At 44.2% G+C, this 18,372-nt stretch overlaps 1 protein-coding gene across 4 annotated transcripts in view; it reads right to left on the reverse strand.

The window, feature by feature from the left end:
- Positions 1 to 18,372, reverse strand: part of TAF1 (TATA-box binding protein associated factor 1) — a 441,469-nt gene that overhangs the window by 263,051 nt on the left and 160,046 nt on the right. For all 4 annotated transcript variants that reach the window (XM_029607221.1, XM_029607219.1, XM_029607220.1 and 1 more), the window contains exons 17-20: positions 17,637 to 17,778; positions 17,251 to 17,381; positions 16,652 to 16,732; positions 16,413 to 16,562 (exon numbers count right to left, since the gene is read on the reverse strand). In XM_029607221.1, coding sequence (XP_029463081.1) covers positions 16,413 to 16,562; positions 16,652 to 16,732; positions 17,251 to 17,381; positions 17,637 to 17,778 — 504 coding nt within the window. The remainder of the gene's footprint in view (positions 1 to 16,412; positions 16,563 to 16,651; positions 16,733 to 17,250; positions 17,382 to 17,636; positions 17,779 to 18,372) is intronic.

The raw sequence follows: 18,372 nt of genomic DNA on the forward strand, positions 1-18,372 counted from the left end.
ACTGCCCAGCAAAGAAAAGAAGGAGCCGCAGGCCACAGCAGCAAAGAAGAGGAACTTGCAGGGCCCTGTACCGGTTCCCAACCTGCCACGCAGCGAAGATGAGATGGCGGCGAAGAACGCATGGCACTACAGCTCTTCCTCTTCTTCACCACGCGGTGAAGAAGAAACCTAGAGCCATGCAGTGGTTCACAACCCGCCGTGCATCAAAGATGAGAGATTAGAAGGGCCGCAAAGCGAAGTAGAGAAGGAGCCATAGCGCTGCGCAATGAACAAGTGGAGCCCTGGGGCCATGCGGCGAAGAAGAGCATGAGCCATAGGGCCGTGCGGGACTTCCCAACCTGCCGCACGACGAAGAGTTGCAGAGATGCAAGGTCAGGATGTGGGTGTGTTTGTGTGTGTCTGAGCATGTGTGTGCATGGGCGTCTGAGCATAAGTGAAGTGTGTGTGGGTGTCTGAGTATGTGAGAGGAGGCAGGTGTGTGAAAGAGGGAGCATGTGTGTATGTGTGAGAGAGAGACTACTGAGACAGATGCAAGCTCTAGAGATTATGGAATAAGAGGTCTAAATAGTAGTAAGTTCTTTTTGAGCAGTAAATTCTTCAGTTTATATCAGAAAGGTTGAGGTATTGAACATAGGGTGTTCTCTTCATGTGTGTCTGAGCATGCGTGCATTTGTGAGCGTGTGTATCTGAGCATGTACAAGTGAGAAAGAGAGGGATCTTGTGTGTATGTGTATGTAAGAGGGAACATGTGCGTGTATGAGGGAGAGAGAAAATGTATATATGAGTATCTTTAGCTATATATCTATGAGACAGAGAGAGGGGAGAAAGTTTATGCATCTCTCCTCACTAATCCATGACAATCTGAGTGACTAGAAATCAAAGGTTTCCAGGTATGGAGAGTATGAATTATTTTATCCTTATTAGTTTTAATTTTTGAATGCTGTTTGATGTGTCTGCTGTTTTAAAATATTTTATTGGTGTTTGAGAAATTTAAAACAAATTCAGTTTTTAATTATTGGATCTTCCATTCACCAGCTGTTTTGAAATATTCTTTTTATTAGTATGTTTATACTATTATGATTAATGTATTTATTATATTTCTTGATTTTAATGTTTAATGGCTGAAGACTGGTGATTTCTATTTTCCATTGTTGCATTGCATAGAGTCTGACTTGTTACGGTTTCTATTCATATTTTATGGTTTCTTTTTCCTGTATTTGGTGAGGGTCTGCCTGTGTTCTGCATGTGTGATGTGGAGGAGTATTTATTTATTTAGGTGTTTATATATTCCATCGCTCCAAAACAAGATCACAACAGTTTACAAAGTCAGCATTAAAATTATTGGTCAACATTCACAAACTTTGTCAGCTTTCATATTCTAGGTCAAAACAACAGCAAATGCATATTCTCATTCATATCCATACATATTCTAGGTCAACACATCGGCAAATATATATTATATATTCATAAAGGGCCGGATTTTCAAAGCTCTACGCACGTAAATCCATTGGATTTACACACGTAGAGTGGCTTACGCGCGCCGGGCCTATTTTCAAAAGGCCCGGCGACGGGCATAAAGCCCCGGGGCTTTACTAAAGGGGCGGTCCGGGGGGCGGGGCGCACGCATGTTATAAAATCGGGCGTACATATGTACACGCCGGGTAGCACGCGCACATGTACGCCCACGCGCAGGTTTGAAAATCTAAATTGACACAACAGTAAATACAGATTCTAATTCTACTAACAATACACTTTACGTCGTTCGGTCCTTATTGCTCACTCCGTTAACATTGTTTCTGATACAGACATTGAAGTTATTCTCATTTGGGAATTTTACAATAAGTCGTATGCATTTCTAAAGAGCCATGTTTTTAGCTTACGCTTGAAACTATTTCTGTTATTTGACAAAATGACTCTGGAACTTGGGGTCTGCTATGAAAAAATAAATAAATAAATAAATAAAATAAAAAATGTGTTCTCTTATTTGCGTTGTGTGTGTTCTGAATAGACCTTTAGAAGTCCTTTGTTTGTGATCTTAAGGCTCTCTGTGGTGTGTAATGTTGAAGTGACACTCCTAATAAGCATGGGTTAATATTGTCGATGATGTTGAAAATTAACGTTAATACTTTGTAATGAATTCTGGATTGTACAGGAAGACAGTGTAGGGCTATCAGCGAGGGGGTGATTGTGGTCAAACTTCCTTGTTGATGTAATATTCTCAGCTTGGAGTATCCTGTTTTGATTAATTTGCTTATATGCTTTTGCATAGTGAAGTTCTCATCAATCTGTATTTCTAGGTCCCATACTTGATCGGAGGGAGTAATAACAACTCCTAGGTCTAGGATTGGTGGTTTGATTATCATGTTCTCTCTCCTTAACCACACAATTTCAGTTTTGTTTGGGATAGAGTTAGTTTCAGTTGAGAAAGTTTTTGTTGTAATGCCTTCATATGTGTTGACAGAGATGATGCAGTTTTTTCAAATGTTTTGTCAAAAGGGATGTAGAATAATATGTGGTCTGCATATAGGAAGAAATTGATTCCTAGATTTGCTAGTAATGCGCATATAGGCAGCAAATAGATGTTGAATAGAGTGGCAATAGTGCTGAACCTTGAGGGACACCTGTATTGATTGGGAAGGTGTCAGAAATTTGATTGCCCAGTTTGACTTGGAATGTCCTATCTTTTAGGAAGGAAGAGAACCATTTGTTAACTTTTCCATCTATTCTGATTTCTCACAGCTGGTGGCATAGCAGGGTATGGTCAACGGTTTGAATGCTGCTGTTAGATCAGTTAGTACCAGGATATATGATTCATTGTTGTCAAACCCCTGTAGTACAGGGTCGGCTAAGGAAAAGAGTAGGGTTTCCGTTGAGCAATTTTTTCTGACTCCAAATTGGTTTGGGAATAGTATATTATTGTCTTCTAGGTGGTTCTCCAATTTTGATAATACTGCTTTTTCTAGGACTTTATCAATAAAAGGTAGGTTGGATTTTGGTCAGTAATCATCGATTCTGTCAGTTTTATTTTTTTAGGATTGGGTTAATCACAACTTGTTTTGCCCTAGTGGGGACCAATCCTTCAGCTAGCGAGTGGTTTATTATGGTTGTGAATATTGGCGTTATGATGCATTTTACTGTTTTCAGGGCACTAGCAGGTATAGGGTCTTGGATGGTTGATTCAGGAGCTGGAAATGCTTTGGTGAAGATTTCGATTAGAGGTGAGCAGTCTTTTTGGAGTGTTCCAGGTAGGCAACAGGTCAAACCAATATTTAGCTGTGTTGATTTTAGTATTGTAACTTTGTAGGGAGGGTTAATGTCAATTTTGTAGATTTTATTTTTTTTTATTTTTTTTTTACAGATTATTAACAGACCCCCACCTTTTTGGTTTTGTCTGGGGAAATGAAATATATCATAGTTAGGGTGATCGATTTGGGTTAGGAGGACATTATCACTATCTTTCAGCCATGTTTTGGTAATGCAGAAGATAGTGGGATTTAGTTCCTCTAGCAGATCATTTATCAGTTGGATTTTTTTTTATAACGATTGGACATTTAGTAATAATAGAGTAAACATTAGGCGATGACTGTGCAGAAGTCGATGGAGTTAATCTTGATTTGAAGAGTCTCCATCTTATCCAGACGGGCACGTCTGCCTTTTGGAATCATTTGGGCGCATTCGGGACACCGAAGGATATCGTGCGACACACCCAGGCCCAGAACACACACAGTGTGAGGGTCCGTGACGGACATTGTTCGCGGACACTCTGGGCACTTTCGAAATCCGGTCACCATGATAAAAAGGGCACGAAACGGTCGGTGGCCTGCGGGAACTGAGTGGTGAGGTGGCAGAAACCAACCGGAGACACGGGAAAGTGCTCACCAAGCGTCAGAGGGACACAGAGCACAATGGGAGACCCCTGTTAGAGAACTTTTAAGAAGTACAATTTTACTGATGTGCCACTGGGATTGCACTGGGGACCAGAGTCCCTGGGTAGACTGAATCTGACACACCGCTCCCCAGTCTGAGAGGCTGGCATCTGTCGTAACAATGATCCACTGAGGAGTCTTCAGGGGCATCCCCTTCAGGAGGTGGGCGAGCAAGAGCCACCACTACATGCTGGCTACGGCAGAGGCAGAGAGCGGTAGTGGAGCCCGAAACTCCGCCAAGATCGGCTTCCAGCAGGACAGCAAAGCTTTCTGTAACTGACGCATATGTGCAAAAGCCCAAGGCACCAAATTGATAGTTGAAGCCATAGAGTCCAGTACCTGAAGGTAGTCCCAGGCCGTGGGGACGGAGAGGGACAGGAGATGACGTATCTGATCCATGAGCTTGAGCGCCCGGGTCTCTGGCAACAACAACTTGCCCACGTGGGTGTCGAAGCGAGCTCCCAGGAATTCCAGGACCTGGGAGGGCTGAAGGCTGCTCTTGGAGAAGTTGACTATCCACCCGCGGGAGGTGAGGAATGTCACAACTCTGTTGACCGCAATCGTGCAGAGGTTCTCCAATTTGGCACGAATGAGCCAGTCGTCCAGGTAAGGGTGAACTAGGACTCCGTCCCGGCGGAGGGAGGCCGCCACTACCACCATGATCTTGGTAAATGTGCGTGGCGCAGTGGCAAGACCAAACAGAAGCACCCGAAACTGGAAGTGCTGACCCAAGATGTTGAAGCGGAGATACTTCTGATGGTCGTGGCAGGTTGGAATGTGCAAGTAAGCCTCTGTAAGGTCGAGGGATGCGAGATATTCGCCGGAGTGAACCGCCGCTATGACTGCCCTCAGGGTCTCCATCCGGAAATGGGGAACCTTGAGGGCCCGGTTGACTCTTGAGATCCAGGATGGGCCGGAAGGAGCTGTCCTTTTTCGGAAAGACGAAGTAGATAGAGTACTGGCCGGATCCCTGTTCCTCCAGTGGCACCTGGACTATGGCTCCCAGCTCCTGCAACCTGACCAGAATCTGACACACTGCTGGATGCTTTCGGCTCCCGCAGGGAGAGACGAGGTAGCGGTCCAGGAGTTCCCAAGCAAATTCTAATGCGTAGCCATTTTCGATCACTTCGAGGATCCACTGATCCATTGCAACCTTGACCCATTCCCCGAGAAAGAGGGACAGACGACCACCTAAGTTTGGAACGGAGGAATGGGCCAGCCTCATCTCATTGTGAGGACTTCGCAGAGGAGCCTTGCAGGTTACCATCTCAGAAGGGCCGACGGTCACGAAAGGAGTGAGACCACGGCTGGGATCTAGCGGGAGCACCTCTGTGAAAGGAGCCCCGCGCTCTGTTCTTATACCTGCGTTGACCGCGGAAGCGAGAGCGCGAAGGAAAGAAGGACTTAGTCTGTTTAGGATGGTCCTCAGGCAGCTTATGGATCTTATCTCCCAAAGATTTAATAAGCTGTTCAAGCTCCTCGCCAAAAAGCAACTTACCCTTGAAAGGAAGCGTGCCGAGCTGCGACTTGGAGGAGGGTCTGCAGACCAATTGCGCAGCCAAAGAAGCCTTCTGGCCGAAACCGCTGACACCATGGCTCTTGCCTGCACCCGGAGCAAGTCGTAGAGGGCATCGGCCCCATACGCCGCTGCGGCTTCCAGCTGATCCACCTATTCTGCCTCTGCAGACGGGAGGTCCTGAGTGCTGAGTAATTGTTGAATCCACCTAAGACTTGCCCGCTGCATGAGACTGCTGCAGACTGTCGCCCGAACTCCCAGAGCAAGGACTTAAAAAATCCGCTTGAGATGCAGTTCCAGTTTGTGATCCTGAACATCCTTGAGCACCGTCTACGGGGATGGTGGTCCGTTTGGTGACTGCGGAAACCGAAGGATCCACCTTGGGAACCTTAAGCATCTCCAGGCATTGGTCAGGGAGAGGATAGAGCTTGTCCGTTGCCCTGCCCACCCGAAGACTGGCTTTGGGAGACTCCCATTCCCATAGGAGGAGTTGTATGAGCATGGGGTGGAAAGGAAAAGTACGTGGAGGAGCCCTGAGTCCCACCAGGACCGGGTCCACATTCCCTGAGGCAGCTGCACTAGAGGAATCCTCAGGGGTTTTTTCGATATCCAGCTCATCCAGAACAAAAGGAATGAGCAGATCCAGCTCTTCCCTCTGGAACAATCTCAAAACCTGCAGGTCGTCACTCTATTGGAGGATTGGTGATCAGATCTGGGTCCATATCTGGATTGGTAGGGGGGCTGGGGAGGGTCCGGGAAGGTTGGTGCGCCCGGCACTGTCCTGACCCGGGCGGAACCCTGGGAATCTGGGACCCTAGGAGGCTGGGCAATGGAGACCTGAGGGATCTTTGCCGGAGGGGGGTCCTGGGAGGGGTCCTCATGTTGCTGGAGGCTGGCTAAATAAGATTTGTGCAGCAAGAGGACAAAATCCAGAGAGAAAGGATGATGCTGGGCTTTCCCAGGTAGTAGGGGATGGGGCACAGGGTCAGAGAAGTGAGGCACCCCCCCACCCCCACCCCCGGGACGGCACGGGGCTGAGATCGGGTGGAGAAATTGTAAAATTTGGCTCCCCTCCCCCTGAGGCACAGAGCCTGCAGCGATGTCTGAAATCAAAATGGCCACCGTCCCCTGGCGATTGATGTACGCTACTGTGGGGGCAAGCAAGTAGAACATATGCCATATGCCATCGCGGGAGAGTCGCAAAGCAGGCTCCCCGCAGGCAAGACAGGCAGCCAATTGCGGCATGAGAAGAAAAAAGGTGCCGCAGAGAAAATGAAAGCAATAGAAAACAGCTGAGTCGGGCTGCCATGTGGAGCGAGAGCAGGAGAATGAACCCTGCACTGCTCTGTCCTCTTTGTCCTGAAAGCAACTAAACGTGAGTGAGGCAGAAGTGCTCTGTCTGGCTTCCGGGACCCTTTTTCTTTTTTTTGTGTCAGCAGCAAATTGGCAGTGCAATAGGACCCGAGGCAAAACCTCCCGGGTCTGGGTCAAGAGGGGGAGTGACTGGACCACCAGTTTCGCCCCAAGCCAGTAAAGGTCACCGGGCAAGGAGTCCTAGGCTGAACCTTCAAGGAGCAAGCCCCCCTAGGACCCTATAAGGGCCAGGGGACAGAACCGTCCCCTGAGAAACACAAGTTTTGAACTCTGAAAAAAGTATAATGTCTTTTTTTTTTTTTGTATATAGGAATAAGGTTGTCAATACTGCTTGTTCCTGAAGAAAAATTGAAGAGAAAGAACCCCACAGAAAGAAGAAAATGCTAAAGAAAGGGAGCCGTAGGTTCAACTGTCTAGATCTGCTGGAGACAGAGAAAATACTGAAGGGACGCTAGGGGGCTCTCTCCTAATATAGGATGCTCTTTCAGTTTTGCTCTGTCTCCATCTGCTGGACTGGAGGCTCAACCCACTGTCTGGACTGATCTGGGTACATACAGGAAAAGAGTATTTACCTGTTCCACCCCACTCGTGATTTTATAAAACTCTATCGTATCCCCTTCTCAGTTGCCTCTTCTCCTAACTGGGCCTTAACAGGTTTCACCTTTTTCCAAAAGGGAGCTGTTCCATTCCCTTTGTCATTTTTGTTGCTCTTCTCTTTACCTTTTCTAGTTCCACTTTATCTTTTTTCAGATGTTGCAACCATAACTGCACATAATACTCAAAGTGCAGCCACCCATGGATCAAAAAAAGAAGCATTATGATATTCTCAGTTTTATTTTCCATTCCTTTCTGAATTATTCCTAAAGCACTATTTACTTTATTGAGCATTTCTACCAACTGAGCTGAGAATTTCTATGTATTTTTCACAATAAATCCAAGATCATTTTAATGGTGGAAATTCCTAATACAGAACCTAGCATTGTGTATCAAAAGTTAGGATTTTTTTTTCATCTGTGCATCATTTTGCACTTACCCACATTAAATTTCAGCTGCTATTTAGATGCCAGGTCCATCAGTCTTATAAGGTCCTTCTACAGTTCCTTACAACCTACCTGTGTATAAACAACTTTGAAAAAAGCAAAGCTGTTTATCTGTAACAGGTGCTCTTCACGGACAGAAGATGTAAACCCTCATACGTGGAGTGGTATCACCCAAAAGATTCCAGTGCAGAGATTTTATTTAAAAGCTTCTAGAAATTTTTAGCATGCTTGCCTGAGCATGCTTGCCTGATCCACATCACTGTGGGTCCTTTCAGTTCAATTATAGCTAATAAGGGATCCTGGAAAAAGAAACTCCAAAGGGAGGTAAGTGACTTTCGTGACAATTTATATCCTGCTGTCCTCCAAGAAAACCTGTTATAAGTAAGCAATTTTGCTTTCTCCGAGGACAAACAGGATGCTAAGTCCTCATACATAGGGAATCCTTAGCAACAGATGGCCTCAAACACAAAAACCAGAAAACCACCACAAGGAAACATTGCTAATGTGCAAAAGTCATTCTCTTAATTTTTTTCCTTCTTTTTATCTTTGGAAGGCAGCATGAATAACAAGATAATTGGCCCTAGGGGGAAGGAGTTTGCATCTATACTTCAAAATGATTCCACAGGACAGATTGGCCAAGCCTGTTGTTGTGCTGGAAGTCCCTTTCCAAGCAATAGTGAGATGCAAATGTGTGATAAGAACTCCATGTTCCAGCCTTGCAATCTCCTCCATGGAGACAGATCTTAGATGGGCTACCAACCCCACCATGGCCAATACACTGTGAGCCTTGACATGCCCTACCAGCTTCTGGTTTCCCTGGCATAACAAAAGGAGATGCATTCTGCTAGACAATTAGAAAGTGTGTGCCAGGTAACTACAATTCCAGGTTTGTTGGGGCCAAATGAAACAAAGTTTCAGTCCACTCTATATAGAAGGCCAAGAATCTTTTGAAATCCAAACTGTGCAATATTTGTTCACCTGTGTTAACATGTGGCAGACCGTTGGAAGGATGATTGTCTAATTAAGGTGTAACTCCAACACTTCTATAAGCAGGAACTTGTGTGCAGAACCAGCCTATTGTTAAAAAGCTTAATATAAACTGGATTAGTCACAAGGTCCTGGAGCTCACTGATTGCAACATGCTAGACATCCAAGAAAGTGTGAAAACCATGAGGAAGGATCTAGCGAAGCTTGAGGAATGGTCCAGAGTCTGTAGACCCTTGTAACACTGCCCCCCCCCCCACCCCAAAACCTGAGTTGAAAGTGCCCCTCTTACAGTGGGAGATATATAGAGTGATAGATTGTCTCTTTAATAGAGTCTCTCTCTCTTTCTCTCTCCCCCACTTGAGAGTACGTACATAATGGTTCCAACACATATGCACGGTAGGGATGTTTCAAATGGTATGTGTGCACTTGTATGCACAATATAAAATTGAGCGTATTTTTGCTCGCACGTCTAATACACATGTTTATGGGTGCACGGGTGCTCCTTTCAAAATTTACTTGTAAGGGCCTAATTTTCATTAGCATTTACACATGTAAAACTGGGATTTACATATGTAAATGCACTTTACCCATGTAAGCAGGCTTTTGAAAATTGTTACAATATGCCATTAAATTGTCTATAGGATTTGCTAATGTAAGTGCAAGTTACACATGTAAATGGCTTTTGAAAATTGCTACAATAGTATGTTATAGTTATGCGCATAACTTTTTTGAAAATTCATCTGTAAGGTAGCAATATAGTATGGAGTGAAATTCTTCTAGGCACAAAACAAAAGCAGGATTTGGGGGTGATCATCTACCTTATAAATGGCCTGTGACCGACGGCCCGCAAATGCGCAGTAGAGCGCAGCTCTACTGCGCATGTGCGGGCAAGGACGTCGGTCAGAAAAAAAAAATGGCGGTGGGGCCGCAGGAGCGGGAGGAGAAGCAGCAGCGCGCGCGGTGCCGCTGCTTCTCCTCCCCAGATCTGCCGGCAGATCTCGGGGGGGGGGTGTCACTCCCGCGCGCCCCCCCCCCCCCCCGAGATCTGCCGGCAGGAGCGGGAGGAGAAGCAGCGGCGCCGCGCGCGCGCGGTGCCGCTACTTCTCCTCCCCAGATCTGCCGGCAGATCTCGGGGGGGTCACTCCCGCGCGCGCGCGGGAGTGACCCCCCCCCCCCCCCCGAGATCTGCCGGCAGGAGCGGGAGGAGTTAATGGAGCCGGGTGAGGGTTGCGGGAAGTCGCGCTTACGGCGCCGGAGGAAATGGAGGTGGGTGAAGGGAGGGACTGAGTGGGAGGGAGAGGGGGACTGAGTGAGTGGGAGGGAGTGAGGGAGAGGAGGGAGTGAGGGAGAGGGGGGGACTGAGTGAGAGGAGAGGGAGGGTGGAGAGGAGTGGGTGGGGGAGGGGGTGGTGAAGAGTGAGGGGAGAGAGAATGAGGGGGGAGGTGAGAGACAGAGGGATGTAGCCCGTTTTAACGGGCTTTACGGCTTGTACTTATATATTTAAAACTTTTATATACCGCTTTCTGATTAAAAAAAAAAAAAAAGACCAATCAAGCGTACAACAATGTAAAAACACAGTTTACAAAATCCAATAAGATTTTAATTCACACATATCCTATTTAAAAAAAAATCCATTCTCAATGACCAAGTAGCTGACTTATTGTACGTTGTACCTTAATCAGCATCTTTACAATTTTAATCAGACCAACCATGTAACAATCTAATCTTTATTTTTAACTCCTCACCCTGACCCCATCATCCTACAGTTTTTAACATGGTCAGCACATTATCTGAGGGAAAAGCCATGTCTTCAATTTTTTTCAAAAATCATATAATCACTGCTTGTCGCATCTCAGTTGGTAAATTATTCCACAATACTGGAACTATCACCCAGAACATCCTAGCTCTCATATGGGCACTTCAAATATCCTTAAAAGATGGGATCTTAAGTAATGCTCCTGACTTAATCTTAACATTCATCTTGGCTGATATTACGCCAATTTATTTCTGAGATATCCAAACAGGTGGATAAGGTGATGGCAAAAGTTAGAAAGATGTTTGGGTGTATAGGGAGATGAATGATCAGCAGAAAAAAAAGGAGGCAATACTACCCCTGTAGAAGTCCCCAGTGAGACCCAATTTGTAATACTATGTACAATTCTAGAGACCATATTTTCAAAAGGTTATAAAACGGAGGGAATCTGACCAAAGGGTGGGGCAGTGGTCTTTGTTCTAAAGCACATGGGACAGTCTTAAAGATCTAAACATGTATATACCCTAGAGAAAAGGTGTAATAAAGGAGATATGATAGAAATATTTAAATATTTTCACAGTATCAATGCTCAGGAGGCTGGCTACTTAATGAAAAGGAGACTGTGGAACATGGAGTCATGGGATGAAGGTGAGAGGGGGTAGACTTAGAAGTAATAGAAGGAAATATATTTTTTCTTTTTTTTTTTTTTTTTTTTTTTTACAGAGAAATATATATATATTTTTTTTTTTTTTTTACAGAGAAGGTGATGAATACATGGAACAGCCTTCTAGTGGAGGTCATGGAGAAAAGGACAGCATCTGGATTCAAGAAAGCACGAGAAAGCTTAGGACATCTCTGAGGGAGTGGTAGGGATTGTAAAGCTGAATCATTAGTGAACTGGCAGATTAGATATACTCCTTGGCTGCTGTCATGTTGTTATGTTGCATAGTGGTGATAAGCACCAGCCGTGTTAAGATAAACCCTATCGGAGTTAATATTAGACTTTAGACCAGATTCTGAAAGATGTAGAAGGTATTCAAGAAGTTTTCGTGTGGGACAGGAGAAAGTGTCAAGTGCCTTTTCCTCACACCAGAAGGCAAACTTCCTTCATTTCAGGGGAATCCACCCAAAAAGCCAAAAGAATATGAGCGAGATCCTCAGATGGATTAAGGGAATGCAATGTTACTCTCTCAACATCTAGGCTGTAACAGCTAGGAATCTGATGTTGTTACTATTTATTTATTTGCTTTTATTTCTTTATATTCTGCTTTTCAGGCACTTTCAAAGCAGATTGCATTCAGGTACTGTAGGTATTTCCTTGTCCCTAGAGGGCTCACAATCTAAATTTGTAGCTGAGACAATGGAGGGTAAGGTGACTTGCCCAAGATCACAAGAAGCAGCAGTAGGATTTGAACCCTGGCATCCATGTTGGGATGATGCAACATTCCCCGATTCTGAGAATTGAGAAACTCCCTAATCTAACTAGATTCCTGATTGATATCTCCAACAGGAGCGGAAATCTGTTTCAGCCAATAGGGGGCTATGAGAATCATGGAGCTTTAGCAAGGTTTTTGCTAGCAGAAAGATAAGCATATTTATTTATTTATTTAACAATTTTTATATACCGACATTAAAATACACATCATATCGGTTTACATTATAACATTAAAGAAATGGAAATTACAAAGAACAGGGGATGGGGAAAACCGGACAACTAATAATTAAAAGAGAGGGCAAGGGAGAAGCAGATATGAAGACAGTCCATTAGCGAGCAGCCATCACTCTGTGGTCCTTCCCTGGGGGTACCGAGGAATGGATCCGAGAGTGCTTGTCCCTCTTGTGAGAGGATTCAACTACCACCAACGGGTGAGGCACCTGACACTTATCAAATCCAGCAGCCATCCGTCTTCTTGTTAATAGGAGGCACTGTGAGAGGGGTGTTCCCATATCCTCAGCAGCAACTCCTTAAGGATCTTGTGTACCGGGGACTGCCACGATCTCCTTAGGAGGTTCCATGAACTGGAGGATCCTCAAGCATTTTGTGCCTGGCGATCTACTCTGTCAAAAGTTGAAATGGAATGGCCTCCGCCATCACCCTCACAAACCCTTCGAAGGTCAAGTGCTCAGGTGGGGACTTCCTTCGTTCATCTGGAGGAGAAGGGCCTGATGGGAGACCATCAGAGTCCTTGGAGGAGCCTGTTGGATCATCCTCCCAGGGGTCATAGATACCCTCATCCTCACTGTATGCTACAGGGAAAGGGCCCTAGATGCTCAGTCTTCGTCCAGAGATTCAGGCACCGGTAGAACTGGATGGGGGGCTACAGGCCTCAGCCTCAGTGGAGCTTCCTCCTCAGAGGAATAGAGAGCAACCACCATATCGGTAGGGCGAGGCCTTGGTGCCCCTCTAGGCATAGATGCTGTCTCGGCAATCGGCACCAGCTGTGTCAGTAATGCACCGATGAGCACATTGAGCTTCTCCAGAAGCAGTACCAGGACAGGCAGCACTGGCTCTGGTGCCATCGGTGCCACAGGACCAAAGCCTTGCATTGCCCACTCCACCACTAGCTGGACTTGGTGCTCCAGCTCCTCAAATGTTGCCAATGCCAACCCTGACTGGGAGGAAGGAGGGGTGACCAGATCTTCTTCGGCCCCATGAGGGGGATTGGCGACTGGTACCAGGACCAGTGGAAACAGTTGCGGACCCCTGGCACCAATAGAGGATGGGCTCTCCTCACGGCAGGATCACTTTGGGGGCATCACGGCAAAATCCGGTCCCTCCCTGCGCCCGGCACCAATGCTTCTTAGGCTTCCCTTGATGCTTGGTCTGGTCTTTCCATGGTGCTGATGTCGAAGACAACGAACCCAGCATCTTGGCCCAGAAGAGATCAATACTACCACCATGGGAGGGAATCACCTGCAAAAGGAAACTTACTCGAATGCCAAAAACCCTGACTAAAGACACTACAGGAAGGCACCGAGAGGAACCTGGCGACGGAATCGAAGGAAAAAACTGTGAAAATGCGAAGAGCAAAAAATATTTTCCACAAGGCTAAAAACAGCCAAAGTGAGCTCAATCACACTGCAAGTCTTACAACTCTGCAGAAAAAAAAAGACTAAAGAGGGATCCCACGTGGATGTGTGGTATAGGGAATGTTGGACATTTTCAGTGTGCCTAGTCAAAGTTCTAGAAACTCTGACATAAGTTTTCCGCATCAGGGTGCCATCTGATTAAGCATTCCCAGAGAGCTAAGAACTAGAAGATATAACAACCCCTGCCCTTTGGTTCTAATGTACTGCCTTATTTATCCAAGATTATAAATTGCCTTATTTATATGTTTAAAGTTGAGACTAATTAGTTTTGTTTTCTTATTACTTAGATCGAGTATTCTGATTTGTTCCATGTAAATGGCCATGTTAACTGTTCCTTGTAAACTGTTCCATGTAAACTGTTCCATGTAAACTGCCACCCGGCAGTAATTATTACTGTTCTCTGTGAACCGGAGCGATATGTATTGTATACAGGAGCTCCGGTATATAAAAAACCATAAATAAATAAATCTGATGATGTCACCCAAGTGTGAGGACTACTATTCTGCTTCTCTTCGGAGAACATACAGAACATTTTGTGTATGTTCTTGTATTCTATGCACATTAGTCTTCCAGTCTCCAGTCTAGCAGATGTCATTGAGACATTATACTCAATTCCAGCAAAGGAGGGAAGTTATATAATTGCAACTACTATGGGGACTCCTGCTTGGCAAAGGAACAGTATGGAGGATAAGGCTCAAAAGAGATTTCCTTCCAGTCCTCCTGGCCAGCAAAGTAACAAGTCTTGCTCAAGCGTGCACTATGAGGTGATAAGACACCATTAGAAAAAATAAACAACAATTTTAAAAGAATAAATACAGGGAAGAAAAACAAATAAACAGAAGAGTGATGTTATATATGCAATCAGTACAAAATGAAATAAAAATGTAATTTCAGAATAGGGATGCTATTTTTTGCATTTTGATTTTAGACTTATGGAATCTGTTTTTTTAGTTATACCGGTTTTAAACAAATTACCGGTTTTAAACAAATTACTGTTATTACTACTTTGCAAGTCATTTTCATTACAGCCCACCCAGGTGCAAAGTCTACATTGCATCTGCGCACTTTGTAAAAATTTTCAAAGGGAAAGTCGGCGAGCATTTTCCCACTGAAAATGGCCTACAGACACAACTGGCCTGCAAACTTTGCAACTGCTTTTTTGCGGGTGAAATTTGACTGGGAAAAAGCATGCATCCATTTGAAAATATCCACTTTTGATTGGTATTAAATAACGTTTCCTTTCATTATTTACACTTCTTTGGCCCATATGGATGTCAGTGTCTACATTTGCCTTATTGTTTACATCTGCTTTTGATTATTTCAATAACTGTTTATTTTTATTTCTGTATTATAAAGAATTGTATGTCACTTATAGGTATGTAATTTTTGTATATTCTATTAAGCTATATTGTTGTATGTTTAGATTGTCTACAAATCTAAGAAAATGAATATTGCCTAATTGCACCCAAAACACACCCCCAGGGAACATCTGCTCTTACCCCACTGTGAAAGACCATGGGTGCAACTTTCAGATAGCCCTTTCATTCAGGAAAACTGCTATTTACTTGGGTAAATATGCAATGTAATCCAGTTTGGGATGTCTTTAAGCGGCAACCCCGAATGACATGCGATGCCCCCTACGCAGAGAATACTCACCTCATGAGGATTGGTGACTGACATGGTCCTCGGGCACTGGAGGCATTGGCGAAAACCAGACGTGGCCTTGATGGAGTGAAACAAAAGGCCGTAAGTCAAAAGTGATGGCGGCGGGCGTCGATGATGGCTGGCAGGCACTGAGGCACTGCCACCAAGGGGGGAATCGACCGCGAAAGGAAACTTATTCGACACACTGAAAACCCTGAATGGGGACACTACGTGAAGGAACCTAGAGGGACCCAGAGACCGAGCGAAGAGAAAATTGCGAAAAAAAGTGAAGAAAAATTTTTTCCACAAGGCAAAAAAGCCAAAGTGAGCTCAATCACACTACAAGGCTTAAGCTCTGCAGAAAAAGAGAGACTGAAGAGGGACCCCCACGTGGACATGTGGTATACAGCATGCTGGGCATGCTCAATGTGCCTAGTCAAAGTTCTAGAAACTTTAACAATTTTTCGACATTAGGGCTCCGTCTGATGATGTCACATACGTGCGAGGACTAACATCCTGCTTGTCCTTGGAGAAAATAAGTTACATAAGAAATAAATATCCATATACAGCATCCAGGCCTGTCCGCAATGTACCCACCCTAAGAATACAGCTCCTAGCATGCAGGCTATCGGATTAAGTGTAAACAATTCTGGATGAAAAATACTTGTTTCTCACCTGCTGACTGGCCTAAAATTTTGTCATAAAAAATAAAATATATTTTTACATTTAAAACGCATAAATATATATCTGTGATGCAGATGTCTATATTTATATATCTAACACCTCTATGCAACATATAGCCATTGTTGCTTTTAACTGGGCTTGAAAACTAATTATAGTGGATTTGGACTGAATTGCTTGTCTCTCTAAAATCATCTCAGGGTAAGTTACAATTCAGTTCCCTGCCTCAGAAACGGCTTACAGTTAAGGTTGGTGGACCATGATGGGCAAAGTGACTTGCCCAAAGTCACAAGGAGCAACAGAGGGAGAAGAGGGATTTGAACCCACTAGACCACAGTGCTTGATTTAATATCTAGTGGAGTATTAAACTTATGCCTAAAATAGGACCATATGATTTTCACCTTTTGCTGTGTAGGCTTGTTTGGAATTTTTACATAGGAGAATCCTTCACCACAGCCAGTGGGGTCCGCCACCCCTGTCACTTCCAGCAGACACTTCCCTTTCATAGCAGCGATAAAGGCCCGTGTAGTATTCCAGGGAGCCGTGCGTACCTGAAGACAAGGAAAATAATTCAATTCCCCAGAATTCCAGAACAAGAAAATCTATTTTGTCTATATAATCCCCAATTTCCAGTCTTTACCTCATCATCAATTTTCATCTGGAAGTCCTCCTCATTCTCCTCTTCTGGAGCGAAAAAAGATTTCTCACCATAACCTGCATCCTGTATGGAGAACAAATCAGTCAGGGTCCAAGAACACAAATGTACAAATGCTGGATTATTCTTTCCTAAGATCTTGCATTTAGCAAGAACAATTCCAGCCTTCCCATCCTTCTCCTAAAGGAAGATTTAATACATTAACTAAAAGAGCTGACACTAGCAAATGTAGAAGAGAATAAGACAATGAGGGTTCAATTCTGCTGTACTGGTTCAGAAATCTTGGAACAGCTCAATGAAATCTATCAGAATAAAACAGTTGTTGAAACGAGACTCTACCATGAACTGAAAAATTAAATTCCAGTAGTACTGCTAGTTTCAAATGAAATCAGGTCTGTTATTTCTATGGTTTAAGTCCTCACTGAATTTTCCTAGATATGGACAGAAAACTTAAAGTACGATGGCAGATTAGATGAACATCATGGAAGCATCCATTAATTAAAAGGTTTACACTTCTGAGAATACAAGCTGCATCAGTTCCACTCTGTTTCTGACTCTGCTGATATGCAGTGTCAGGCATTTACCTTCAAACGCTGTTCTGCAGAAATCATGCTATAGTAAGCACAGCACTGTTCCGGGGACACCATGGCTCGTATTTCTTCTTCTGTTGGTAACCGGAAGTCTGGTTTAAGAACCCACCAATTTGAGTCCATCCCTAAAATAAAGACATAAAAACAAGTCCAGACACTTCTCTAAGCTGCAAAGAGGGACACTTTTCAAAACAGAACTAACATCCCATTAATATCATAAGGATGCTGCCTCTAGTCTCTCCTTGCATTTTAGACATTATCGTCATATCACAGGGATTCTGGAACCAGAGTGGCCCCGTTTTAGGCAGCAAAATTGATTAAACAAGTTTCCAGTGTCTACCAAGGCTTAGTTATAAAGCTGAGTGCACAAAAATATTTACCTGTTCGTTTGAAGTCTGCACAGAGTTTCAGCCTCTTCCTAATGCTGCTCTCTGAATGGGAAGGAAAAGCTTTTTTAATATCTTCCATGCGAATTCTACGTGGACGATCCTTACTTTTCCAAAACAATCGATAAATGAACACCTAGAAAAGATACCAACAAAGCCCACTGATTAATCCTGAGCACCTGGGACACCCAACAATTACAGGAGAGCACTAGATATACTGCACCTGCGACTTATAAATAAACTGTGCACCCTCTAAAGTGGCTGACTAAGTTAGAAACTGAGTAGGAAGCAACAAAGAGGAATGGTAAACTCAATTTAGTTCAAGGAAATGGGGGTTTATAAGTGGTATGTTGGAGGGATTGATCCTTGGTCAGGTCTTGTTCAACATTTTCATACGCAATATTGCAGAGCGCTATTAGGTAAGGTTTGCCTTTTTGTGGATGATACCAAAATTTGCAACAGGACAGACACCAAAAAGAGTGGAAAACATGAGGAGGGATGTAGTGAAGCTTGAAGAATGATCTACAGTTTGGAAGCTAAGATTTAATGCTGAAAAATGCAGGCTTGTGCATTTGGGTTGTGAAAATATTGAATCATGATAGCATGAGGCCTCTCTCATCTACTCATATACACAACTGCTCAACTCTATAATCCCTACCACTCCTTCAGAGATCCTCATATTTATTCCATCCTTTCCTGAATTCTGATATTTTCCTTGATTCCACCACTA

Source organism: Rhinatrema bivittatum, chromosome 6 (genome assembly GCF_901001135.1).
Source record: "Rhinatrema bivittatum chromosome 6, aRhiBiv1.1, whole genome shotgun sequence".
Classification (NCBI taxonomy): domain Eukaryota; kingdom Metazoa; phylum Chordata; class Amphibia; order Gymnophiona; family Rhinatrematidae; genus Rhinatrema; species Rhinatrema bivittatum.